We start from the raw sequence: 27,751 nt of genomic DNA on the forward strand, positions 1-27,751 counted from the left end.
TTGGTACCGGCTGAGGTACTGGTACCGTGATAACTGATAAGTGTCCGTTCCAGGTTTTAGTTCTGAGGCCGTTCTAGTGTTGGCAGAAGCATGACTGAAGGCTGACAGTAGGCGGTTTGGCAAAAATCATCTTCATTCATCTAAACCAACACATGATATTTTTCTATTACGGTGATGCGATATTAAGATTTAGTCTGAATGAAATTAAAACATTGAGCGGCTAAAAATAAAAAGGGGGAAATATGGCTGGAATTAGCAAATGAAACAAAATGAACTGGACGTCCAAGGCTTCCACCACTTGACGATACCCAAATATGGGCATTCCGATAATTTCGATTCCATGACTCGACATATTTGAGACGAAGTGCTGGTCAGTGCTAGGTGCTTCAGGCAATTTATCTTCTTAATTCCGGTACGCTATAAACGGCGAGAAAATTTCGGGGAACGAGCTCTAATTACGCGACGATCACCACGCTTATTAGGAAGTTAAAAGCATTGTAAAACAATGCAGGCGGTAATTTATAGCGGACTTAGTCGCTGATACATAATAATTAGTGACGGCCTCGTACCAACAAGCTATTGTGTTTGGACACTCCCGAAAATGTCAGTGAGGTTGTCACAGTAAACTATTCGTGGGTTTAGGCGAGTTTCGGTAAAATCCAAATATGAGCGGTTCGCAGAAGTCGAAAAAAAGCGTTTTTAAGCCCTTCCCAAAAAACATGTAAAGCGACAACCAAAAACTAATAAAGTTACCAAATATTGTACAGAACGTAGTTTCAGTTGAACATTCTTAACACGTCATTTTACTGTATTTATATAAATAGTTGACTGTTACTTTAGCGTCGGATAAGGATACCACACAATATACCGTATTTGTACTTCTGCGCGCGTACACTCCGTTAGCGCTATACAAAAGTTACAAGCGCAAATGGAGTCCTCTGTAAACGTAATTTAATTGTAATTTAACATTCCTTGCAAATGGTGCTCTCTGTAAGACTAATGAGATTTCCTTAGTATGTTTTGCACAAGGGTAAGTTGTTATTTTTCTTCTATTAGCTTCCTATGTTAAACATCTGTTGATTAATTTTTATAACATATTTTTTCCTTTATACTTTAATGGATCTTTAAACGAAGTTCAAAACGGCCGTTCAACTACTGTAAATAGTTTCTTACCACATCATAGAAACTTTCCATTTCATGCAGCTTCTCATGTTGACGAAGGAAGTTCTTCTGCGCAAACCTCATCAAGCAATGCTGGCATTGGTGGGGCAGCTCACGTGAGTGCATCTGGGCGTGACGGTTAAGACTCTGACGAGTTTGTACTCTGATACCACAGACATCACAGACCTGAATATGTTGAATATTGTTATGAAAAAGATGGTTGGGGTTTCTGCCATCACGAATTGATTCTATTTCGGGACTTACGGTCTTGACTTCGGAATGCAGAAACTTGTAGTGTCGATCGAGATCTTGATGGACGGCGAAGGATTTCTGACAAAGCCGGCATTTGAAAGGACGAGACCCGGTGTGGGAACTCTCGTGACGTCTGAGGTTCACCTTAAGCAACAATAACCTCTGATCATTTTTTATAGCACTTTACGTAGTTTATTACTTTCAACTGAAAAAGACCTCGTAATAAGTTGCGATTGCGATTTACAGTACACTGCGTGTGATGCGTCACAATAAAATAAGCACTGACGCAGTTAAATGTTGAAAGTAATACCTTGCTGCAATAACTAAGTCCGCAAAATGAACAGACGTGTTGCTTTTCTTTGGTATGTACTCTGAAGTGTTCCTTCAAGTGGCCTTTCTGGGAGAATTTCTTTCCACATTCCTGGCAAGAAAACGCTTTTATTTGCTTGTGCGCTGTCTGCTCGTGAACCTGCAACAAAGGCAAGTCTTGATCATGCCCAACTGTTGGTCGCCAACTGTTCGGTAAATACAGGCAAACAAGTTAATTACTTAATAATCATAAAACACTGAGTGCACCAACACAAGGGGTACATTGGAAGTCGCCCTGCTTTGGAAGAAAACCACTTCAGCAGGAAAATGGGACACGCACGAACATTTGGAGAAAATCAAGTAACAAGGTTTCACAAAAAACAAAAAAAGCACTGGAAATGTCCACACTGGAAAATAACAAAACACACGCTTTCATTCAAAAGGACACTGGATAAGTTCAAGAAAGGAAAAAGTCGAGACAGATGCTAATTTCGTAAAACAAATTACACCATGTTGTACATGACCGAGGGCGCGCAAGGAGCTTTTGTGTAACACAAGAAACAAAAAAATTTCTAAAAACATCGGTATGGTAGTTTTCAGTATACTGAATGGTACGTAGTAATAGTATGGTACGTGTAATGGTAATGGAACGTGGTAATGGTATAGTAATACGGTACGTGGTAATGGTGGGTGGTAATGGTATGGTAATATTGTACGCGGTAATGATACGCGTGATACCAAATTATCAGTATTGTAGTTTCTTTCAGCTAAAATTCCAATTACTGGTTCTTTTGTTATGTTCTTTTTTTGAAAATTAAAGATTTTTAAAGATTTAAAATTAATTGAACGTTTTGCAGCCTACGTAGTTTTTCCGGGTGCTTTGTTTACTGCTTTGGAATTTTCGATTTGGTAAATTTTATTCCGGTATTTTCGGTTAAGCATTTGCATTTTTCTAATCATAACTACACCAACGGCAAGCTCTCCTAAAACTATACCAACGTTAACAAATATCTATAACATTCTACACGGTGGACAAACTCCCGAAAACCAAGACGCATAACCAGCGTAGAAAAACAATTAAAAACTAAACCAAAACGTGTAGAAATTAAACCTATGCTGGCATTAAAACTTTGGGTTTAGAAAGTAATAAACTAACTTCTCGTTTGGTGTGTGCCTTCCCCTTACTTTGGTCTAAACTCTAAATTGTGTGGATGATGAAATGTTACCTCAGTAACCTCCTTTCACTGATCTTTTGGCGTGTTTTAGAATATTTTCAAGACGGTGAAGTACAAAATTGTTCAAAAATGCGTTGATTACAGACATGCCAATAGTAATTACACAATGCGTTTGTGAAACTAACTTGATTCGGATTGGCTAAGTCGCTAATGCCTGTGTGAACTGCTATATAATGGGCGCTACTGTCTACTGCAGTCTAAACTAACGTCAGCGCAAATACTTTCCAACATATTGTTTCAAATAGAACCGAATTTTAGTGTTGAAGAAAATCAAAAGCACAGAAAATGTTTCCACTAATTAAAACTGGGCTGCACAAAACAGCGTCATGCCACAAAATTAAACGTACTGCGTCAAATTGGTCAAACCAGGGCTCTTGTGTACACATTCGTGTTCGCGTTCCAATGTCAAACGTTAAGATAACTCATTCAATAGCGTCATGTGACACACGTGAGAATGTTTCAACTTTGCTGGATGACGCCAAAGATGAAGGAGAAAAAGTCAACGAATTTTCGAGAAAGTTTGTTGCTACAAATGGCTGTGTGCAGATACACAAATCATCATCATGGGCATCCTTCGGTCTCGAGAGATCATGGAACTGCGTTGAGGTTTTTCAAGATCGAGGGTGAGAACAGCGTCTGTTGTGACCGACTAACTCGATACCGGAGTGACGTCATTGGAACCATGTGTACTGGCCAATGCGTTTTATTGGAATATTTTTACCAACGTGGAACGAGAAGACTTGTTGCAAGGAACAACCTGTCTCTTACGACTTTTTACCCTGGTCTGCGGACTGGAGAAGTCAGCCGAGCTTCGCTCACAGATACATAAATATAGAATTGGTATTCTACACATTGAACCAATACAAAACTGATTGTTAAGCGAAGGCCGACTTGCTTTTATGGCCACGGCTTGTTAACGACGTATTTTTGGTCGTAAAATCTGTAATAAAATGTTGTCAAATACGTGTTTCTGGCCGTAAAATGTTAACGTGGTTGCGTTAGCGAATCGGCTTGGCCTGAAAATGAAAATACACAAATATATAGCATACTGCAAAGTCAGAGAAGGTCAGAAGGTCTCAGAAAAAAGCGGTAGTCACATTAACATGTCTGTATACGGTTGGATGGAAGGGCAAAGTCTTTGTTGTTCCGAGCATTTAGTTGTCGCAATAGATGGCGCAATTTCCAGAGTAAACAATAACGTAATAACAAAATAAATTACTAACGGCAGAAATAGATTGATTATGACTTATCAGTGAAAATGTTTCTAATGAAAAATTGTAGTTTTCCCACCGTGAAGTTAATAACGTAACGCGTGACCTAGCAGTAAGAAATTAATCAGAACATTAAGGAAAGGTCCTGTAACCAACTCGAAGAATCGAAATTAAGAATATATTTGAATCCCAAACGTATAAACCTGACTTGTGCGTGTGTTAAGTAAATTTCAAGCTTCAGTAAGATTATGAGAAAACACTAGCATGTGGTATCCAAGCACACACGATGAGCACGACAATGAAAGGTGCGCGGAACGGGTCGTATGAGTTGTTTTAAACTTTTAAATCAAACACTAATGCTAAATGATAAACACAAAAATAAATCCGAATACCTTTATATACATACGTTTTGTTTTCTCCATTCGTACCTATAGATATCTTATACGGGTCGTTCTTACCTTCAAACCAGCTTCGGAAACGTATTCTTTGTCGCAGTACGTACACTTGTATTTGGTCTCGAAAAAATGGAATTTTGCTGCGTGTTCTTGGAGTGAGTTTATACCGTCAAAGTTTCTAAAAAAAAAGATTTATGATAATTGAAGCTAAATACTAACGTAAAAGTAACATGTGTAATACCACAAGGCTGCGGTCAGCACAATGAGTGCAGAAACGGATATACAGTAATTACTATTTACGTAAGCATAAAACGTGAAAAATGGAAGAGAAAAACAAGGAAACAATATGATTCAGTATAAAAAAATGAAGTGAAGCAAATTTCTTGTGCATTAAACTTGAGTAAATAAGCGATGTGGGCAGCAGAGCTATTGTGTTACTTTTTATAAAGTCTTTGAAAAGAAAATGTTTAAATGAAGAGTTTGCTTTTTTAAACAGCACTGATTCAACTTTTTCTTTGGTTTCTCCATCTATAACTGTCCCTTATCGCAATCGATTAGTTTTGAGTAATTGATTAGGTTACTAATTTATTAGTACTGTAATAGTAATTGGTTAGATCCATTTGTCCTTACTAAACAAAGCTCCTTCTATATAATTATGCCCATGTCTAGACTCATTTTGCTGATTGCAATATTTTGGTATAGTGAAGCAGTTCCACATTTCCCTTAACTATTACTTATACAAAGTGTATTAACACTAAACCATTGAGATTCATATATGTGAGCGAGAGCAATGTTCAAACAGATCTTTTGCTTATTCAAACGTGAAGCATTAAATGCCAAGACAATGATAAAACCATCGTTTTGCAACCGTCGGTCCAGGTTAGGGTTTTGACAAGTCTGTCAATAAAAAGATTGGGTTTACTTTTCATTCCTTCAAAAGCCTTTTATGCCGCAACAAAATACTTGTCAATTTTTCGATTGACGGTTTTTCAGTTGACGGGCATCGCGCAGATCAATTGGGGGTCTCGAGACCGCAATTGGGCAACACCCCAACAGGCAGGACGTATTTGCTATTACAGGTATTAATTGTAGCAGAAGGTCTTCTTTAACCTTTTCACAAATTAATTGCATTGTGGCAAAATAATCGTCAAGCAGCTAAATTTCGATTTTGTGCAAGCTCGTCAGATTTACATCTGCATGAACTCTGCAGTGCTAGCATGGAACCCTGACCTTTATATGCGTTGAATGCTTGTGAATGTGTTGTTGACAATACAAACATTTTTATGGTGTGGGTCGATTATTTTTAAAGGTCTGCAAGAATGAAAAGGTTGAAAATCGCTGGTTTAAGCTTAGGTTTAAGCAAACTGAACAAGTTCATGGCATGCGCGGCAGAGAGCGACCATGACAGCTTTGTTGCACTGTTAACGTGGTCACACACCACTCCAGTGTGTTCTGACGTAATGACAGATCCAGGCCTATGTTGGTTGTGCAGGAAATATTCAGCACGATGAGGATATGAGGAAACGTTAGATAAATTTGTTTGGGAAATTTCCGAATAAGCTGTTGTGTGCCTGCTGGTACTCATGGTTGCACCGATGAATCGCCAATGCTGTATGGTGAAGCATCAAACAACGTGCACCGTGAAGACGGCACGTAAGAGCTACCGTGATGTATATTTCTTAGGACTGCAAGCAAAGACTTGCACGGTTTTATAGCATATGATCGCAAGTAAGGGGAGATAAAAAAAAGACACGGTGTATGTAAAGTGATATTAACACAGTAATAGACTGTGGAACCGGAGTAACCAGCCAGGAGTTGGAGATGCAAACTAACCGTTTAAGGGGTGCGAGGAATACAAACAGTTGTGAACCCCTGCCGTAGAACATGCTTAATAAACACATCTCTGACCCTGCCGATTTTAGGTTTACGATTTTACTACTTTGGGTACACTGTTTTGGGCAAGCGATCGAATCGACAAGACAAAATTACCAAAAGTAGAGTCAAAATTGCACACCTATTAACGTAGTTTAAATAAATAGGCTTGTTGTACCTGGCAAAACAGCAATGAGGGTTGATTTGTTAAAAATTAACTTGACCTACAGATGATTGAGTTAAGTTTAGGTCAAAAGCAATCAACCACGCAATGGGAACATAAGTTTGACGCTTGCGTAAAAGAGGTGTCAGTTCAAGGAACGTAATTGTTTCTGCATAGTCGAAAGCATTTTCGGTAAAAGGATAAATTTTATCGTTTTTCGCAAGAGAAAGTAATTCCATTAATTTCTTTTCTATTTTTTTAATGAGGAATGCAAGTGGATCAACAAAGCTCGTTTTTTTTCATAAATCGACGTATTTTCTATGGAAAAATCCCGTACCCTAGCAAGTTGTAGGCTACATGGTAAGTTGGTGGATGAATTAACCTCAGACTCATTGGGCGAATTCCAATGTATGAGGTTACTTCAAAGCAGGGCTTGCATTTTGCAGATGTAACTTCTTTAAAACTACGTAGTTGCGCTTAAAGCAACAAGTGCAGCAATCCAATTTATTTGCAAGTTGATCTGACATGTTTCGGACATACAGTGATCCTTCTTCAGAAAAACATTATGTTCGAATAAGTGATAGAATTAATTGTGTAATAAGCATACATAGTCAGCTCTTTAATCCGAACCCCAACCAACCGGAATTGCTCCTATCCGACATAAAACTGCAGGGAATCGATCTCTTCCCGTGTATTTTACCCCTTTAATCCGGAAACACCGCTGTCCGACTCCGACACGGAAGTATCGGAACAGACGTGCTAAATCGATAAAAAGATCCGATAAACCGGATTTCCAAGTGCGGAGCGAAAAATTGGTTGTGAATGCAAGTTTTTGTGCGTTTGTCGTAAATGACGAACACAAAAGCCAATTATTACACTGGTCAACAAAAATTTTGTTGCATTTCTACCAACACTTGTTCTTACCTATTTTGGGGCCGCTGAATCCGAATCTGACCTTAGTTTTTTTCTGCAAGGTCTAGATTTTTTGCAAATTGAGATTTTTAATTTTATCCTTACTAAATTCTAATTTTCTGAAAAATTACATGATTTGTCAAATGACGTTCTTGCTTATAGTCGAATAACCAACCTCAAAACAAAAATAAGTTCCCAGAAATCATTGTGTTACCACTAGAAATTGTATTTCCAGACAATTAGGCACCAAATGTTTGAAAAAATGTAACAAAGAACATTTTTGCTGGTAAAATACATGTAATAAGCGAGTTTTTTTTTGCAAAATGACATTGAAAAGAATGATGGCAACCCACAGTATTAACTCAAAGCTATCGATGAAAAGATGTAAAAAATTCAATTACTCTACAACCCCGGAAAAAATTTCCTCTTATAACTTCTGCGTTTGTGCGCTTTTTGAGGACAGTCACGTTTGATGCCCCAACAATAATCCGCCATCATATGTCGATCCCACCGACCTTGGTAGCGTTCTTCCACTGTCATGAGATCCTGGTGGAAACGCTCTCCTTGTTGATCACTGACAGCTCCAAGGTTTTCAGGGAATTTGTCCAGGTGGCTGTACAGGAAATGTACTTTTATGCTCATGTTGCATCCTAAATCACGAAACCCTGAGAGCATCTTGGATACAAGTGTTTCATAGTTTGGAGCCTTTCTGTTGCCAAGGAAGTTCTTTATAACATCTACAAAAGATAGCCATGCAGCTTTCTCCTTGACATTCATTCTCTGAATGAAGTTTTTGTCACGAATAAGTGTACGTATCTGTGGTCCATCAAACACTCCTGCTTTAATTTTATCATATGACAAAGCAGGGAAAGTATGAAGAAGATGATGAAAGGATTCATTGTCAGGATTTAGAGCTTTAACAAACTGTTTCATGAGACCTAGTTTGATGTGCAGGGGCGGAAAAACAATTTTGTCTCTGCTTACGATTGGGTTGTGTGTTACATTAGGCATGCCAGCTTGAAATGTTTCACGTAAGGGCCACTCCTTCTGTGTCCAATGTTTTTCACGTGCTCTGCTGTCCCACATGCATAGATAACATGGAAATTTAGTATATCCTCTTTGCTGACCTAGCAGAAAACTAACCATTTTGAGGTCAACACAAATGATCCAGTTGTGCTCATGATATCTGAGCAAATCCATAACAATTTTGATGTCATCATGTCGTTCCTTCAAGACAGTTGAGTGACCAACTGGAACAGCTCCATAAACATTTCCATTGTGTAAAAGGACACACTTGAGGCTGCGCTTGGAACTGTCCAAAAACAATCGCCATTCTCCTGGATTATACGAGGAGATACCCAATTGTCCGAGAAGACCAGGTATATCGTTGCAGTGTACCAGCTTATTTTCCTCTGAAAAATAGGGAAGAAAGAGTTCTTCTCTTTTTCGAAAAAAGGATACCTTTACAGATTGATCTAGAATCTGTTTTTCCTTAAGTCTGGAGGCTAAGAGCTCCGTGACGCGACACCTTATCGAAAGACACTTTATCGAACGACACTTAATCGAACGACACTTTATCGAAAGACACTTAATCGAACGACACCTGATCGAAACGACACCTGATCGAAACGACAGTTGATCGAACGACACTTTATCGAACCGAAAGTTGATCAAACGACACTTTATCGAACCGACAGTTAATCGAAACGACAGTTGATCGAACGACACTTTATCGAACCGACAGTTCAAGCAAGATTTTTGCGTGTTTCTCAAACATTGCAACAATGGGTCATTGTGATGTTCAGCTATCTGTCCATGTTTGTTTGATAAAGTTGGATTTTGTAATTTTTGAGATATTGTGATATTTATATAATTTTGCTCTCTCTCCGCATTGAAACGTATTACTCATTTACGCACCAATAACTTGACTAACTAATCTTTTTCGTTCTCTTTTCACAGCGGGGGCGCGGCGTAACAAGAAGAATTTATAGAAATGTGACACTTTTAGAAATACCTAATTTACACTAAATTCACTTTCTTTAGTTTTACAATTATGATGTATACAGGAAGCCAGATGATGTTTGTACTAACCTGTAATAATCTCATCAGTCTACGACGCATAGGTTTTTAGTAATTAACGATTGCAAGTGTGTGTGCGGGGTTGGCCACACCTAGTTTTTTTAGTAAACTCGCGAGCCTGGTTAGGATAGGGTTAAAAGATCCACAATTTATTGAAACAACTGACGATATGCACTGTTAAAAGAACGACAATTTATTAAAAGAACTGACAACATGCACTGTTAAAAGCACGACAACTGACGAAGTGCACATTTCAATCGCATTCATTTAATTACAAGTTGTGTGCAATTGCTCGAAGATAACTTTTTATGTCCATATTTGTTGAGTCATAATTTTCAACTATGCTCTTCAGCCGTTGGTTGACAGCGTCGTAGCGCTTCTTCCGAGGTGGGCCATCGATTCCAGCACTCAATTGCTCAATTAACATTTCGTTGGAACCTTGTTCCCGCTTAATTTTTTTGACGAGTCTTCGAAGCGTCGGATGGGATAATGAGACACGCTTGCTGAACGCATTGTGCCATCCTTCAATGCTATTATTCGTTCTTGGAAGGTCATCTTGAACCCGGTGGAAAACATTCCAACACCGGATAGGAAATAGAGATTGACGACGATTCCTGCGACACAATCGTCCAATCCAAGTAGTTTCAAAATAGTCAATGTATTCAGACAAGACAAGACTACTCATAAATAAATAATAACATATAAATAAATGAAATATTTCCTGTTGATTATGAATTTATATCACAGACTACGGTAACACTTTTTCCCTTCTAGCGGTTAGTCACTTTATTTACTTACCTGATGCCTCATTAATACAATAATTCACACTCACTTCAGTACATTGACTCTGCAATCTCAATCGTACCAATCACAAGAAGAGCAAAATATCTGTATTCACACTTCAACAACACAGCATTAAAGTGACACTTGATGCTGCTTGCTTTGTGAAAGTTTTTCAACATCTGGTGACAAGTCATATGAAGCAATAACCAGAACATTTTCTAAATAGGCGTCGGAAATGCGTGATCTTAGCTTGCTTTTCGTGAATTTCATTGTTGAAAATATTTGTTCACATGTGTACGTGCTACCAAGCATCGAAGCCATTTATTTTGCGCTGTCGGTCAAGCTGGGATAAAGACTACTTTCAAGAAGCTACTTTGTGTAAAAGTCAGGCAGCGACATGCCCCTTGCTATAAAATTTTGCCTTCAATTCCTTACTCTTTGTATCTATAATGACTAGTCTAGTCTACTGTACAGACAATCTCGTACTTAGTAATTCTCGTGCGTATTCTTGTGATATCTTATTAATATGTGGGCGGGCCGGCCGCCATGCGAAATCGAACACTTTATGATACAAATATAAAATATAGACATAAAATATAAATTGTCAACTTTATGATATATACATCACAATTCATTAATGCACACCATTACAAAGACCGCACATCACAATGGCTCATTGTTTCAATGTTTGAGAAACACGCAAAAATCTTGCTTGAACTGTGGGTTCGATAAAGTGTCGTTCGATCAACTGTCGTTTTGATTAACTGTCGGTTCGATAAAGTGTCGTTCGATCAGCTGTCGTTTCGATAAAGTGTCGTTCGATCAACTGTCGGCTCGATTAACTGTCGTTCGATAAAGTGTCTTTCGATCAGCTGTCGTTTCGATCAGGTGTCGTTCGATAAAGTGTCTTTCGATAAAGTGTCTTTCGATAAGGTGTCGTAGTACCTAAGAGCTCAGCTGCTTGCTTGGGCAAATCTAAATCACGTACTAAGTCATTCAGTTCTGATTGATTAAACTGCTGAACAGCTACTCTCATTTCACCAGAAGACTGTTCAGATTCTGTATCTGTTCTTTTATACTCCATTTCCATAACCTCTTCCCTTTCCGATTCAGTTTCCCCATCTTCAGAAAATGTAAAACCACTAAAGACTGGAGGAGGGAATCTATCAGAGTGCGGAACAGGTCGTATAGCTGATGGTATACTTGGATAAGAAAGCATTTGTCGGCTCTTCCTGCCAACACCTTTTATATTTACCATGCAAAAGTAGCAGTCAGTCGTGTGATCTTGGGGTTCACGCCACACCATTGGAATGTCAAAAGGCAGACTCTTCCGCTTTCCTTTTGTCCAGTCTCTGAGCATTTCTTCACAGTTATGGCACACAATATGTGGAGACCATCTCTTATCTTGATCACCACGATGGATGCCAAAATAAGCTCTGTAGGCACGCTTCACAAACGATGTTATATTTCGTCTTTGACGAGAAAACGTGTACACACCACAGATATAACAAAATGAATCAGGTTTAGTTTTGCATTTACGTCTACTAGAAGAAGCCATGACCAAATCTGAAAAATATATTTGCTTAACTGTGGAACAGAGGTTTACCACATACAACCAAAAAAAATAAAAAAACATGGTTCTAATTAAGGCTACCTGCAGACGAGTGTAAAATAGAGTTTACAGTCTATCCTACAGCATCTATCCGCAATACCTCACTATTATCAAAATGCCTAACTTCTTTAAACGCCCTTAAACAGCAGGAGGCAACTTAAAAGAGCTGAAAGCTTCTATCTGAAATGTACCATAATGTACGTTGTCTGTATGTACCATACAGACATCGCACACTAAATATGAGCCAGAAACGAAAAAATTTAAATTGTCGATTGCATGAAAACTACAGCATGCATAAAGAAACTGATTGCAGATTTGAAATCAGCATCCCAAAATTGTGTAGAATCAGTTAAAAAATCTCATGCAACAAAAAAAAAAAAAATTTTGTTGACCAGTGTTATTTATCTATGCACAATGAAAGCAGCAATGATATAGTTAGTTGAGATCGTTATACAAAACGCTGAGTCAGCGCTGACGAGCTAGTTTACTAAAAGCATGCACGTAAAATATATTTTCGTTTCTAGGCAATCGTTAAAATTCTTTTTTGTTTTTTTTATAAATGACGCAATTTGTGACACTGACTAGCTTCTCCCATCTAATATGCATTACTGTTCGCCAAACCTATCCGATATAAAATGCTGACAATAAAGCATTGTGACGTATTTCCACTCCATTATATCTCGTCCTATTGTTATTGTTTTGATTCCGATTATCCTGATACCAGCTAAACTGGCATTTTGTGACGAAACAAAGTGGTCCGGATTAACGAGGTGTGACTGTAGGTACTTTGCAGGAAAGTAAAACGTCAAAAAGTTTGTCTCTAACCGGCCGCTGTTGAAGTACCTACCCAGTGTTTGTGTTAAACGTTAACTCGGTAAGAAAATATAAAGCTACTCGATGCAGAAGGCAGACCTGAACCAGTTTGGACCTTGCAGACAAGGATAAGAAATGTAAGGCGTGAGGATAAAATTACTGATAAATGGGACGACGATATCGTTACGATCTAAACGAGATGTAATAGTAACAGATGCAACGCACATTAGCATAGAGTATAAGTAGTACCAGCGATGGCGTTGACAACGCTGGACAGAGATAATGGTGCATCGTGGTATTGATTGTGACAGGTTAAATTGTAAATTTTTGTATCGTTTATTTAATAACCGCGATTTTTAACGTGTAGGCAAAATAAGCTACGTACCGCATCAGTGCAAGACTTAACTACCTTGCTGCAGAGACAACACAAGGTGTCCGCTGGCTGATTGAGCGCTTGTAGCAAACGCACAATAATTATTGATAGATTTTGGTCAAGAACTTTCAGCATATACAAAGACCTAAAACAGAGTGAATGGACAACTGGTTGGAGCGATGACTGCTCCAGTTTAGGCTGCCACTATTTCACCGGAAAAAATCGTACGTTTAAAGCTATTTTTACAGTTAGTTGTTAAGCCAGCTTTAAATGTTCTAACATAGTAAACTAAATCTTCCTTCTAATCTAAATCTAACTTCAATTAAAGCTTAAATAGCTTAAAACAATTTTTGTAAATACCAACTCTCCTTACCCACCCGTCTATCTTTAACAACGGGCTGCGTGATCTACAGTACTTTCGGTGAATTAGTCACTTCCCCCAGTTTAATCCTTCTATTTGTCTGCAATTGATGCGCGATAATAGAGTTTATCAGGTTGTGGTATGAAACTTGTTGTGTACTTTGTGTTTACTTTAGGCAGGTGTGCTTAGTCGCGATAATTAAAACACCTTTGTAAGGCAGAATATTTGTCGTTCTCCCCCAGTCCCCTTTGCAGGCATTAATATATGCGAAACTTTGAACTTGTGTTATTAGCGCCCCTTCCAAATGAGAAATGAACCACTTCAACAAACAAACATCGTCATTTAGCTTTATGAGTAATAAAGGCATTGTGACAAAACCATGTCCAAACAATGCTCCAATTCTTCACAATGCGGTGCTATGAGCTTAGTTTGCGGTCTTGACCTAGTTAAGTGTTCTCTACGTGCCTTTCTGGGTTTTAGTGTGGTTATTTCACAGAAAGCTGAGTATGTACTATTATAAGCCAGTGCAATGTTTGAAGTATAAAGTAGACCAGCTACGTTCAGCCGAGTCAGACATTTTCGTTGTTACCTACGCCCAGTAATGACAACTGCTCTGTAGTAGTTGCAATAAGCAGTTGTCAAGGACAATGCGGCCAGATGCTCACATTTATAGGCTGACAAAAAGTTCAGGTCATATTCATTAGGAATATTCTCGCAAAATCGTTTAATAAAAACAAACTAGCCTACTGTATAAGGATTATTCGCAGAGTGGATTGCATCGCCAACAAACGCAATTCTAATTTCATATACACCCATAGCCAGCACAGTATTTGCAAGAAGTATGTTCGTAATTTAACGATCATACAGAAAAACCATATGTTTGGTTATAGACCCGCAGTGTCAAACTTAGTCACTCGAAATTTTTCGAGTGCAGCCCGTTGAGCATGCGGACCACAGTCACAGTAACAACAACAACAACAACAAAAACAACAACAACAACAACAATCTCGTGAGTGAGCATGAACAGAACAATAACATTTATTAATCCAGTAAAGTGTATAAGTTAAACATATCCGACACGGTTAGGTAAGACTTGAGTTAGCGTAAACCACAAAACGCTTTGAGTTTCACCGCAACCGCCTGTACCGTTGCAATAGTCCCAAACCTTCAATGCAAGCATAGGTTTAATTTCTCATCCACTTTGGTTTAGTTCTTAACAGATTGTTTCTTTTTCGGGAATTTATTCTAAATTTTTCACAGACTTTGGTTTGCAGTGTTTGTGCAGTGACAACCTGCTGTTAATTGCGCATGAGTCAAACCACCAAGTGAAAATGCCCACAACGCCAGACAGATGCAACAGAAATTTACTAATAGCTTCCATTGCTGTGTTCTGCAACATGACATCATGGCGGTCACTGGAAGGTAAGGATTCAGAAAATAGAAAACGCCTTGTAAAATAAAATTGCTAATGTAAGAAAATGCATTGGAGCATTTGTGAAAAATAAAAACCTAAGATTAGACTGAAAGTATTGTTTCTGCTTTCTTGTAATGGTAGGTATTTCCAGTAAGTCTGTTTTCGTGGGCCTGGTTGAAAAAAAGGTATAAAGTTGATACATCTTATTGTAGTTGAACTACAACAACAAGCTTGTTGAAAAACACTTGTAACAATACTTTTTGTCAGTTCTGCAAAGCAGCTTGAACCACGAAGTGGGCACAGTGGCAGTAGCCTCAATTTACGTCACTGCAATGTTGTCTTCGTTTGTTTTTCCGGCTTACTTCATAAAAAAGATTACACCAAGAAAATGCCTGATAATATGTCCTGTCGGATATGCGGTCTATACGGCAGGTACGGTTGGCCTTACAATGCATGACTTACGCCAAGTGAAAGTGTAACGAGAAATAGAGTAATCTGCTTGCTTCGTATCAACGAAATTATGGCGAAATCGAAAAAAGAAAACGTCTCTAACATACATGTTCTCCATCTAACAGCAAATTTTTATCCCGTTGTCTACACGCTTGTGCCCGCAACAGTTCTTGCTGGAATATGTTCAAGCATACAGTGGCCAGCAGTACTTGTATACATCTCAAAACTTTGCGACATCAAGTCGTCGTGTACAAAGAATGAAAACAATGTCAATGCAAAATACTTTGGAATATTTTACTGCATCGTGAACTTTTCATTACTTGTCGGAACTATTTTTCTGACAGTGTTGTTTGCAATAACAGACCAAAGAATTTCAAAGGAAAATAACACGTCCCTTGTTTCGATGAACTATACAAATATTTCATTCATTGTAAATCATGAATGTGGGTTGTATTATGAAGAAGGGGGCCAGGAGAAGAGTACAAGTTCAAGTACACTAAATGACCATATAGTTTATATCATAATTTCCATATTTCTTTTCCTAAACATTGCAACATCAGTACTTTTTTACTTCCTGGATGAAATAACAGACTCTAGTGACCATTTGGCAACTTTGAGAGTGAAAAACATTGAAGAAAGTGATACAAAAGACACCAAAGAGCATATCGATTCCTTGGCAACACCCAACCATTGTTTAATGAAGCAATTGCATCCAAAGCTAAGGAAACAACATTCAAAAAGAAAGTTTTTCAAATGTTCCAATTCAGCAAAAGCAGTGTTCAAATTAATTTGCAGTGACAAAATATCTTGGCTTTCCTTTTTAATGAGCATGCATGTTGGAACTCTACAGGCATTTAGCAGAAGTACTTACAATGCAGCTTGGGTGTCTTGCTCACAAGGTATAAACACAACAATTATGTTATTTGTAATTTGTGCAAAAAAGTTTTGACTATTTGGACAAGTAAATTTGAGTTGCAATCAATAAAAATCTTACGATTCCAAAGAGATATTCAGAAAAGAATAAAATATATTAAGCAACGCCTAAACAAAAATATAAACATTAGAATAAAATTGTATTAAATATAATAAGAAAATAGTGAGAGCTGAAAGGCCATTACTCTACTACTCTTCTTGATGTGGTTCACTTACCGAAACTATATTCACCTAATTCGTTGGTTTATTTTATACATATTACTAAATTTCATCCATTTATTTTAGGTATACGCTACGTGGCATATGTGTCACTTTGTCTCGGCGCCTTGCAGCCTCTTGGAAGTTTGATCTCTGTTTATGCTCTGCGTTATATGAATCATATAAGCCTTTTTACAATTGCAACCTTCCTAGAAACATCTGTTACTGTTGTAATATTTATTTGGACACCTACAGAGGACGGGAAAGTGATTTTGTTCGTAATTGCAGCAACACTAGCTGTCGCCCATGGGGTGTTTTTGAGTCAAGTGCCCAGCGCTTATAACTTGCTATTTCCTGAAGACAGGTCTGCAGCAATGTCTTTGCACTATCTTGGTCTCTTTCTCGGAGGAGGAATCATAAATTGTATAACTGCACTAAGTCATCCGATTGTTCCACTAATATTTAACACGTCATGTCTTCTGCTAGGCTACTTGCTTTTTATTACTGGATTCAAGACAAAGAACAAAAAACGCTGTGATCATTCCAATCAATCATCATCAAAAGAAGAGCTATGAAATGTTACCAACTTTATTGGTGGTCGTTACTTGTTAATTAGCGAGTGTGTGGATAATTAGTCATTTCCTGCAAATTCAACTCGAGTTGGATAAAATAAAACCGGCCAATTCGACAGCGTTTGCACTGACATCGCAAGCACCTATGGCGGGCGAGTAGAATATCATTTCCCGCGCTGGGGTTTTAATTCCTCGATATGGAATGTGATTATTCATGACCTGGGTTTCATCATTCCCCTCGTGTTTACGTGCCTTTGTCGCCCCAACAATATTATCAAAACGCCACTACGCATTTCCCGCGATAACGAAAGTTGGTAACAATGAGCACGAAGAAATCAAATTGCTGTCTGATAAAATCATCACATTTTCGCGGGTCGATAAAATTTAAAACTCAATTTAATATTCCCTTAAACTTTTACTGGTCAAGTATAATCGTTTTTGTTTTGAAACGTATAACCTATAAAGTTACGGTATGATGTAGATACGTCTTTCCAAACACTTTTAACATAATCAACTTAACGAGACGCAGGAGGACATTGTGGTGTGCGATATGAAAAGATTAAATAACTTCAAAGTGAATACCATACTTCTGGGTACTTTTTATATTTCTGAGAATCGAAATAAAAGCAAAGTGAAATATCGCAATAACGGCTAAGCTTGGCCGACTTTCTTCTAAATGTCTTTATAAAGTCGTGCTTTACCAAACGATATTATGTCAAGTTTAAAGTCGCATTTTTTGAAAAACGTTTGCAGATAAGTGTTGCAACGTCTACACAAATCATAGGTTGGTGAAAGAAAGGTACAAAATAATGCAAACTGCAATTTATCATTACATGACAGGTTATGCGACAGGTCAGTCGATTTACTATTTTATTGAGAAGTTTTTTTATCAGTTGTTGCTAATATATGCTTTATGGCAAGTGTGAGACCACAAGTTATTGGGGCAGATAAAACCCCAAATTGTTCAAATAATCGACTAGCTAATCTTAAAAAAAAGAAACTTTAAAAGCAAAGCAACAAAAGATAATGTTTTAAACGGGATCACGTGAAGTGACCGTGAACAAATTCACCGGCGACAACTGGTAGTGGACAACTGACCGGCAACAAATTGGCCGGCGATCAAATTAACCGTGACGTAAATTGGCCGGCGATCAAATTAACCGTCGATAAATTGGCCGTCAAAAGGTCAAAATTCTAATTCACTATCTAGTCGCTATCTAGTCACTATCCAATTTAGTATGTGTATTGCAGTCAAGGTTGCCACTCGTGGAGTTTTTTGGCCCCTTGTAGGGTGTAGGGCAGGCATGCACAACATACGGCCCGCGGGCCGCATGCGGCCCGCGAAACCTTTTCATGCGGCCCACGAGATATTCCGTGATTTCGCTCATTCAGGCATTTTCTCCACGGTTACAGTTACATAATCAACGAATCCGATGCTTTACCGCCGCTAAGCCTTAAAAACAACTAGATACTGTAGTGCGAGAGGCAACCGTCTCTTGACTGTAACCATCTTCTCAACGATATCTCTTATTCAACGGTTAATCGGTCACATTATATAAAGTAGGCTACACGTTAGTTACAACAACGTTAGCACGCGGCCCGCGAAAAATATTTTTTCGCTAAAACGGCCCGTGTACTGTTTTGAGTTGTGCATGCCTGGTGTAGGGTGACCCTACGGGTTTTTCACCTTTATTCATAGATTTCCTATTGTTACATGCATTTTCCCGGTCTAGACGAGTTGTTTGATGAGATTATGAAACAATGCGTTGTAGCCTATCTCATGTTGTAACAATGGACTCATTGCAATAACAATGGACACTTTAGTTAAGTAAATTGTCAGATTGAAGCTGTACGTCAGGACTCCCCTAGTTTTAAGTCTTGGTTATGGTTATACTAATAATTGTAAATTGCAAAAAGAGTTGGAGATCAACTTAAACACAATAATTCAGCACTTGCACGGTCAATTTACCTCCCGGTCAATTTTCATTCCGGTAAGTCTGTTCCCGGTTAGTTTGTTCGCGGTCAATTTACATCAAGGTCAGTTTGTTCGCGGTCAATTTACGTCACGTTCAGTTGTCCCCGGTGAGTTTGTTCGCGGTCATTTTCCCGCGGTCATATGTCATGGAACCGTTTTCAACATGAATGTCAAGATGCAATAGAGTCAATTAATATCAAGTGATAGCATAGAAATGACGCCAAACAACAGGCAAAGAGGCTATATTTAGTTGTCGTGACTTTAACTAGTTTGTCGCGATCTTCTAAGTTGTCGGACCAGGCGCTCAAATTAATTTCATTAAAACAATAAAATCAACACAGGAACAAAATAAGAATTTTGCAATAAGACCATCACCGGATGAAAGAAGACTAAAACCGTAGTTAGTGAAGCATGAAAAAGACGCGAGAACATGCCGCTTTGATGGAATCGTTTAGGCTATTTTGAACTTATTTCGGTGGTGATGTTATTTTGTTCTTTTAACAAAAAAATTGTTCTAGTCAGTCAAATATTATTCAAGGTCTGGCCCCACCTGTACCTTTATTACAGCAACGACAAGCTTGTTCATGTAACCGTATTATGACTCGAATAAAATCAAAGACAAAAAGGTGCCAATACTGCAGCCTTGCACTTTAATGAGTGTGATTTCGAACAACAAGCGGGGTAAGTTTTTCAACGAAGTGGATTTAAACGGAAAAAAGTCGCAAATGTTACGATAGCTGATAACTTCCCTTTACTTCTTCACATAATACGTAGCAGCCAATACAGACATATTTACCTAGCACAGCACGCAGACTAGTAATGTTAAAAAGAAAAGTTTCTCTAAACCTTATCTCTATGGCGATTCTTTATTGACCAGAAAAACTTAAAAAATGACTTTATTTTTACAAAAAATTGATCTTATTCAACAAAATATAAAAAAGAACGAGAAAAAAACGGAAAATTCACTTTAATTAGTACTTAAATTTTAATGTTGACACATATAGTATTCTACATTGCATTAATGCTTCATAAATATATGATATTGATAGTCAAAATGCTATGTCCTGTGCAATCATCTGCAGTATACAAACGGTTTTTATCATCTTTTCAGAATACTGAAAAGTAAAAGTGTTAACAAAATATTATACAACAAAATGTGCATAACCTGTGCGAAAACGTAAATTGACCTTACAACAAAAAAATTGACCTAAAAACAGAAAAATTGATTTTATAAAAAGAAATTGACTTCGAATCGCCCTACTTATCTCTGATGCCTGTTCAGATGGGCCGCGCGAACTTTCCTACTAATTTCATTAATCGTTATTGTTTTTACGCAATATTACATTGGCTGTAGGCAAAAACTGAAATTTTCGCTACAAGTTGAAGCAAGGAATTGCGAACGTGCTAATGAAGACGCGTTAAGGGCCTGTAGTACCATTTTGAGCAGTTTTGAAACGGCAACACGGCGATTGTGACGAAGGTCGCTTGCAAGACGTCACTATAGAAAAAGTATAAATGGTTCCGGTCCAGTGCGCATGTGACATTAATTTGTTATGGTTTGATGTTGTTATAGCGTTTGCTGAGTGTAGGTTCAGGCTAAAGTTGACGTTTTGTGTTGGTTCAAAATTAAGGCTTTTTGGCTGGTTTTTTGGAAAAATGTAAGGAAAAAGTTGTTTAAAAGTTGAAGCATTTGGTGTGGGAATTCAAGAGACAAGAATTTGCTCAAAATACTGCATTAAGTCCTTTTGTCCTACATCTCGGTGGATACAAAAACTCAGCTAGGTGACCGGGCTTGTTTAGTAGCAAATGCAATAAAAATGCAAATTAAAAAATGTTACTTTGCATTGTTTAAGATAGGCCTTCGGATGAGCCTGCAGCCCCTTAAAAAACTTCGAAATAATAGAGAATCCTTTCAGTTTTTGGCATACTACGTTAACGGTTCTCAAACAGTGAAACGAGTTTCAGCTGTCAAAGCAATACCCGTATTAATGCGATCATTAATGCGATATCAGCAAAATAAAATCGAATGTTTACAATTGTGTATCAAGGCACCGGTTTTGTCCTGACGACATTGTGTCACGTACGCGTTTTCGGTACATTCTAATATTCTATGCCTATAAGTAAACAGCAGTATATTTATTCTTTGAAAGACAGCTTAAACAGAAGAAAGAGTATGGCCAAAGCTGATTTTAATTAAGGAATAAATAGTCGTTACATTTAGATTTGATGAAAAATATTCCTTCCAAAGTTTTAAGTTATTATACTGTAACGTTTTAGTTGATATAATTTTTGCGAAAAAAACTTCGAACGTACGATTTTTTTGAGGTAAAATAGTGTCAGGCATTAACCATTCGTCCTCAACCCCGGAAGATTAGGCGCCCATCATCGACATGGTATTTAGATTATTGCTAGTTTTTCTCAAACATCAGCATAACAACAAAATAATAAAATAGCCTACAACGTACGACGATTTCACGTAAGCTCAATTCAATACCAATTGTTGATAAAATGTAAAAGCACAATATGATAGAGGTAAATGCCAAAGGCCAAGATTAATGATTAACCACAGAAAATAGTGAACACATCACTTTACAACTTGAAAACAGGCTGGACAAAACATGCCATAAACAGAAACTATATCTCGCTTAGCAACACTAAAGAGAGATTACAGGATGAGAGCTTAAACTGCAAACGTAACCCTGAGAATAGAATCCTTTTCAGGTTAAAAAATTTACCCGAAAATGACGGAAGCTGCAAGTGCAAAGAATAGAAGCGGAAGGAACTTGGCTATTTTAACAACAGCAACACTCTGCAATATGACATCCTACCGAACTTTAGAAGGTAAGAGGCCAGTAACTGCCAATACACGCAAGGCTTAAAACTATAATTAAGTAAAATTCGCCACAGAAAATTATACTATCAATTAGTGGTAAGCAAGAAACCTATTAATTAAAATTATATGAAAAAGCTTGTTTATGTGTAGTGAAAGCAGTAAAAACCTTTACTCTCAGTGAAGGTTTATTTGAAATGTTAACAGCTATGCAAAGCAGCCTAAATGTTGGTGTTGGAGTAGCTTCCTTGGCTGTACTATACATCTCAGCAATGTTATCTTCACTATTGTTAACCACTGCCGTGATCTCCCGTTTCAAATGCAAGAGATGCCTCGTATTCGCCGCGATTGGATACACAGCATACACAGCAGGTACCTACGTCACTGATTTGGGAAAGTTCGTCATAAAACTTACATAACACTAAAGCAATAGGTGTTTTAATAAAATCATTCAGTTATTTGTCATGGCCCTTAACCAAAATTTAAATCTGTTGCATTGTAATGCAGCTAACTTCTACCCTGCTATATACACGTTGCTACCAGCAGGACTGATCCTTGGTGCAAGTACTGGCATTTTCTGGCCAGCTGCAATTGTTTATGTCATTAATTTGGCGAAGCTTAGAAGTTTAAAAACAAAAGAAGACGTTGAAAAAGTTACTGCGAAATATTTTGGGATATTTTATGGAGTAACTAATTTTTCAATTGTATTTGGAACAAGTTTCCTGGCCGTTTTGTTTTCAACTACGAAGAGCACTGGCAGCAGCTATCACTATGACGTCACAAAACTAGAAACTACAAGTAACCAAATCTATTCCATTGCAATGAGTGTAAATTCAACCTCTGCTCTGCCTCTACCACACGAAGATAACCAAATCAAATGTGGCTTGAACTATGATACAAGTGAGGGTCTAATAAGAACTGCCACTCTGTCTGTAGTGGTGCAATATGTTATGTATTCAGTTTTTCTAGTGCTCAATATCATTTTTGCCTTACTTAATCTATGTCTTGATGATTTGCCAAATGACATTGAATGTAAAGCAATCTCTAAAAATGTTCAACTCCCTCAAGAAAGAGCACCTGTGAATTCCAATATAGATAGCAATGCTTCAAACAAAGCAATAGATTCATGTAGTGATGGCTCAACATATGATACTCAACTTAAAACAATTTCTCAAAATGTTCAACTACTTCAAGAAAGAGCACCTATGAATTCCAATATAGATAGCAATGCTTCAAACAAAGCAATAGATTCATGTAGTGATGGCTCAACACATGATACTCAACTTAAACCAATTTCTCAAAATGGCAATCTGCTTCTTGAACGGGAAACTGAAGACATTGAAGCCAATGTCATTACTTCAAACAGAGAAACACATGAACATAAAAGCAACAAGACACAACGGAAATCCAATATTTTATCTAATGTCAAGGCAGTCAGCATGTTAATTGTCACCGACAAAGCAACGCTTCTTTTAACCCCGCTTACAGTTCACTTGGGTATGGTTCAAGCATTTTCAAGAGGGGTCTACAACGGAGCATGGGTGTCTTGTACACAAGGTAAAGTTTTTATTTAACCCACTCCAATTTTAAAGTCTATAATTTCAATGCAAATGTTTCTAGTTGCATGTCTCGACAAGATAAGGGTCTTTCAATGACTTTATATTTAAAACTGAGTTTTTTTGTAAATGGTGGGAATTGTTAGTAACATAATCCAGAGAAAAATGCTTAATAATGTATTAATCACAATCAAAAAATAGAATTAATAATCACTTTCAAATAATTCATAGTAACTTATATTTACAGGTGTGGAATATGCAGCTTATGTCTCACTATGTTATGGAATTTTCCTTGCAATTGGTGGAATATGTAGTGGTCAAATCATGAAGTGGATGAAACACATCCCTCTATTTACACTTGCTATTATTCTTGAAATATCAGTTTTGGTACCGTTGTATGTTTTAGATTTCCAAGTAGCAAATAGTAGTGTTCTTTTTATCCTTGCCGGGGTTCTAGCGTTCAGTGATGGCATGTTTAAAAGCCAGATGCCAAGTGCTTACAATCTAATCTTTCAAACAAACAAAAGCCCTGCGGCAACTATACAAAGTCTTTGGCAGACGACAGGCATTGCCACATTGTACATTATAACAGTGGCAACACGTCCAATCATACCGCTGTCCATTGTTCTTGCCATTGGAGCCCTATCCTATGTCTTATTCATTGTTGGTTATAAGTTACGAAAGAAACCATATCGCTACTGGAAAAATAGAAAGCCTAAACACGACAGAAACATGAAAAAAGAAATACTGGAAGGAAAGTTTGCAGAAGAACTGGCGTAAGAGAAGAGTATAAACACGGGCTTTTGACCTGAATTAATCGCTTAGATACTCAGGTGATTTCTTTAATGCAATAAAATTGCACTTTTGATTAAAACTTAATTTTTGCTTCCTATGTTTATGCTTGAAAATAGTAATCAAGTAATTTGCTATAAAAAAACAAGTTTTCTTACTTGTTGCAATACTTGCACTTCAAAAGGTCTTCCTTATGCTTAAGTAAGTGTTTCATCAAAGTGTTGATATTGCTGAAAATATACAAAGTGCAATTTGTGATAAACGTTAAAAAAAACTTAAATAAACATGCATGATCAAATTAAAAATGTATTATTGAGTGTTATAAAACCCATTAGAACTTTTAACAGCATATTTTGTAAAGGAAAACCAAGAAACAGCGTGAGATATTTCTCTTTAACATGAAGTGTAAGTGACTACCTGAACAGTTTTGTGCAAATAAGGCAACCAATTTTCGTTGTCTTTGTTTTGTTTTTGTCCTATGAAAAATAATTAGCATTTAATTGAGGCAGTTTATGAATTATATTCCACAATTAGAACAAACCTTATTCATTGCCTGGATGGGAGAAACACTTTCAGCATTAATCAAAGCTTGCTGTACTGCAAGTGAAGAAACATCGCACCTAATACAATGCATAAAATTTAATATCACAGAAAACCATCTCTTAGTACACCTGATGAAGCAAGCTTATGCTTGTGAAAGCTTGTGTAAAAGAATTAAAAATAACCTTAGATTGTCATCCTATATCTTGCTGTTTTATTTAACTATGTACTGAGTATATTGGGTTCAGCCACCATCAAATTTTCAGGAAATAATGTGTTAGAGTTCAGATACATTATATGCCAGGTCAGCTTACTGTTCTTTATGAGCCATATCAGTGTTGTTTGTTTCAGTTTTATTTTCCAGGCTATCTGTTAAAGTAAATTAAAAATGTTTTCAGATCATCAACAAATCACAGAAATATAACCGAAATTATTTTTCTCACCTTGGCTGGTGAAAAGGAAATCTTTACCACAATCTAGACTTGGCACCTCATTCACAGTCACAGTGTCTAGTAATGGTAAAGGTTGACGTTTCTACAATTTGAGGAAATGTAATGAGTAAATTTCAAAATTGCTTCAACAGCAAACCAATAATCATTCACCACAATCATACATGAAAGGGAGTATCTTCTGGTCCATCTTGTTCGCCGGGTATAGTTGTAATGCAGACAACTATTGGTAGTTGACTAGAGCAGTCTCTTGACAAAACACAAATGCCAAACTTAGAATCCGAAAAGCTAATATACCGTAAAAATATTATATATATATCTATATGTATTAAAACTTTCAGTGAAATTTGCTTGCAGATGAAATAATTAACAACTGGAACTTGAAAACTGGAATATAAAATTTAAAAATCGTAAAATGCTTTATGTCTTATGATAACTATGTTATTTTTATAGTATGCCTCAACAACCTTGCTTCTTCATATTTCTCGATTTGAAATCTGAACAATATCTAGTCAGAGACTCTTGCTTTAGCAGGTTTGCAATATTTTCAACCTGAATATAGTTATAAGCCTTGCATAATTATTTCCATCATTTGAAATTTAATATGATAAAATATATTGAACTACAATTAGACAGTTACTTGTGGTATCACATTGTTTTATTAATCTAACAAAAGCAAAGCTTTAAACTTACCTCTGTTACATTATCTTCAGTCAACTCTATGCTACCAAGGTAAATAAACTTCCAAACCAATCCTAACACTTCAGCAGAATACTTTTGGAATTTGGATTCACAATCAGAAAAACCATTCTGTTTTTTATAAAATTTAACAAAAGGTAAATTAAATAATAACAACTGAAGAAAAACATCTAGGCCTTCAGGTATTAAGAAAAATTAAGTTTTCCAACCTAAAGAAATGAAAAACTATAAAACCAAAAGCTAAAAGCTGTGCTAGTTAAAAAAGTCAAATTAATGAACATATATATTACAATAGAATTAAATACATATGATATTGCCTAATAATCTTCTTAGACCTAACATATATAACACCAAGACATAAACACATAATTTTTGCTCACATGTTTCTGTTTATTTTCCACTAAATTAACTGTGTCAATGTTTATTTGATGAGATGCAATTGAATGAAGATCCATGATGAGTTGTTCAGCGTGCCCAAAGTTGTGCCTATTGAAACATCATACATGCATAAATGCTCAATTTCTCACAACAAAACTGTCAAACTTTCCAGCTGAGGTCATCAATAAATACACAGTGCAATAGAGCCTAATGGTAATAATTATAATGAACTCGTATGACATGACAATAAGTTGCAACTAACTTTTCCAACTTTGTTTCAAGAAACTGAATTAAATGTGGACAAGCAACAGCCAAAACACTGGAATGAAGGTAGAAATGTTTCCAGCCATGCTTTAGGATAATATCACAGGTGAATGATTGACTCACAGCCTGAAAAATTTTATTAAAAGTCTCAAACTTAATCGCTGTGAATAGAACAATATTTCCATTCCAATATATAAACATCCACAGAATTTTTTTCTTTCACCGGTTTGGAAACATTGCAAACTACGTATAGGATATTAACTACACACATTTCTTTAGTTACTGCTTTTGAATCTTGTTGCACTGTGAATTTCTCCAACAAAGTTGGTAATTTTTTCAACTAGATATTTCGCTGATTTTATCACAATGATTCAATATTACAAATTGTACATGTATGGTTAAACGTCCTAATTAGGCGCACTTTTTTGGAAGCTTTCCGATTACAAGTTTGCTTGTGCAACAATTTGGAATAAGTCACACTCAGGTGGAAGATGGTACCTACTTACACTTAGTAATAATAAAAGTTTTAAATAACAGAAACTACTTTTCGTGTAATTAGCAATTTGCACTGCGATTTTATTGCGGACCAAAAACATCAAATTAACCGCACTGATCCCCAAAACATACGCGGTGAGTATATATGTTAAAAAAACGATTCACTCGATTTGCTTCACGACGCACGTGCTAAATAAACGGAACAGACGATGTACGACTAAATAAGATAACGTGCAGCTGTATTTAATGATTATTCTCGGTACCTAACTATTAGGTCATACATAAATATAATTTTGAATCAAGCTAAAACCTAAAGTTTTATTTACTCGTTGTATTTATGACAACATAATCAACCAGTAATTCAAAAACGTTGCAAGCAACCATACAACACTTTCTTACAATCTAACACAGAAAAAACATATTCTCACCAATTTCCACAGTCTATTCATAAAGGAGCTTGCATATCCATTTGTATGGTAATTCTCACTCTTCATTTCCATAATCAGTTTCTTCCTAATCCGAGGCTACTATGTAGGTGTATTTTCTGATGGTTAGGCTTAGACAACAGGTCTCCGGGAACCTACTATGGTCTTTTCTAACCTATACAGGTGTATAGGTTAGAAGATGAGCACAGCATGTTTTCATAAAAGCCTGCGTTCTGCACAAAGAGTCACT

At 37.0% G+C, this 27,751-nt stretch overlaps 3 protein-coding genes across 8 annotated transcripts; 2 read left to right on the plus strand and 1 right to left on the minus strand.

The window, feature by feature from the left end:
* LOC143448828 (uncharacterized) lies at nt 1-27,744 on the minus strand. Its single transcript, XM_076948727.1, has 16 exons — nt 27,505-27,744; nt 26,580-26,707; nt 26,320-26,425; nt 25,934-26,050; nt 25,708-25,792; nt 25,405-25,487; nt 25,235-25,325; nt 25,106-25,160; nt 24,793-24,871; nt 24,669-24,727; nt 24,410-24,481; nt 4,627-4,741; nt 1,724-1,882; nt 1,426-1,557; nt 1,174-1,347; nt 1-140 (listed from the first exon to the last, which is right to left on the minus strand). The coding sequence occupies exons 1-16, from the start codon at nt 27,574-27,576 to the stop codon at nt 57-59; spliced, it is 1,611 nt and encodes a 536-aa protein (XP_076804842.1). The 5' UTR covers nt 27,577-27,744; the 3' UTR covers nt 1-56.
* Nucleotides 4,978-17,214, plus strand: LOC143448826 (protein unc-93 homolog A-like). Of its 4 annotated transcripts, none has more exons than XM_076948723.1 (5): nt 4,978-6,216; nt 14,792-14,953; nt 15,213-15,377; nt 15,521-16,294; nt 16,614-17,214. In XM_076948723.1, exons 1-5 carry the CDS (start codon nt 6,147-6,149, stop codon nt 17,099-17,101), a joined length of 1,659 nt encoding a protein of 552 aa, XP_076804838.1. In that variant the 5' UTR covers nt 4,978-6,146; the 3' UTR covers nt 17,102-17,214. The 4 variants fall into 4 exon arrangements, with proteins under 4 accessions (XP_076804838.1, XP_076804839.1, XP_076804840.1 ...); XM_076948724.1 differs by lacking the exon at nt 4,978-6,216 and adding an exon at nt 6,238-6,291; XM_076948725.1 differs by lacking the exon at nt 4,978-6,216 and adding an exon at nt 12,375-13,394.
* On the plus strand, nt 21,567-26,614 carry LOC143448825 (protein unc-93 homolog A-like). Of its 3 annotated transcripts, XR_013114484.1 has the most exons (7): nt 21,567-21,914; nt 22,111-22,275; nt 22,411-23,460; nt 23,707-24,292; nt 25,190-25,442; nt 25,694-25,774; nt 26,600-26,614. XR_013114484.1 is itself a non-coding variant. In XM_076948722.1 (4 exons), exons 1-4 carry the CDS (start codon nt 21,815-21,817, stop codon nt 24,237-24,239), a joined length of 1,848 nt encoding a protein of 615 aa, XP_076804837.1. In that variant the 5' UTR covers nt 21,569-21,814; the 3' UTR covers nt 24,240-24,548. The 3 variants fall into 3 exon arrangements, 1 of the variants encoding a protein (XP_076804837.1); XR_013114483.1 differs by lacking the exon at nt 26,600-26,614 and having other exon boundaries at nt 25,694-25,810; XM_076948722.1 differs by lacking the exons at nt 25,190-25,442; nt 25,694-25,774; nt 26,600-26,614 and having other exon boundaries at nt 21,569-21,914; nt 23,707-24,548.
* Nucleotides 27,745-27,751: the final 7 nt, after the last annotated feature.

Source organism: Clavelina lepadiformis, chromosome 3 (assembly GCF_947623445.1).
Source record: "Clavelina lepadiformis chromosome 3, kaClaLepa1.1, whole genome shotgun sequence".
Taxonomy (NCBI): Eukaryota; Metazoa; Chordata; class Ascidiacea; order Aplousobranchia; family Clavelinidae; genus Clavelina; species Clavelina lepadiformis.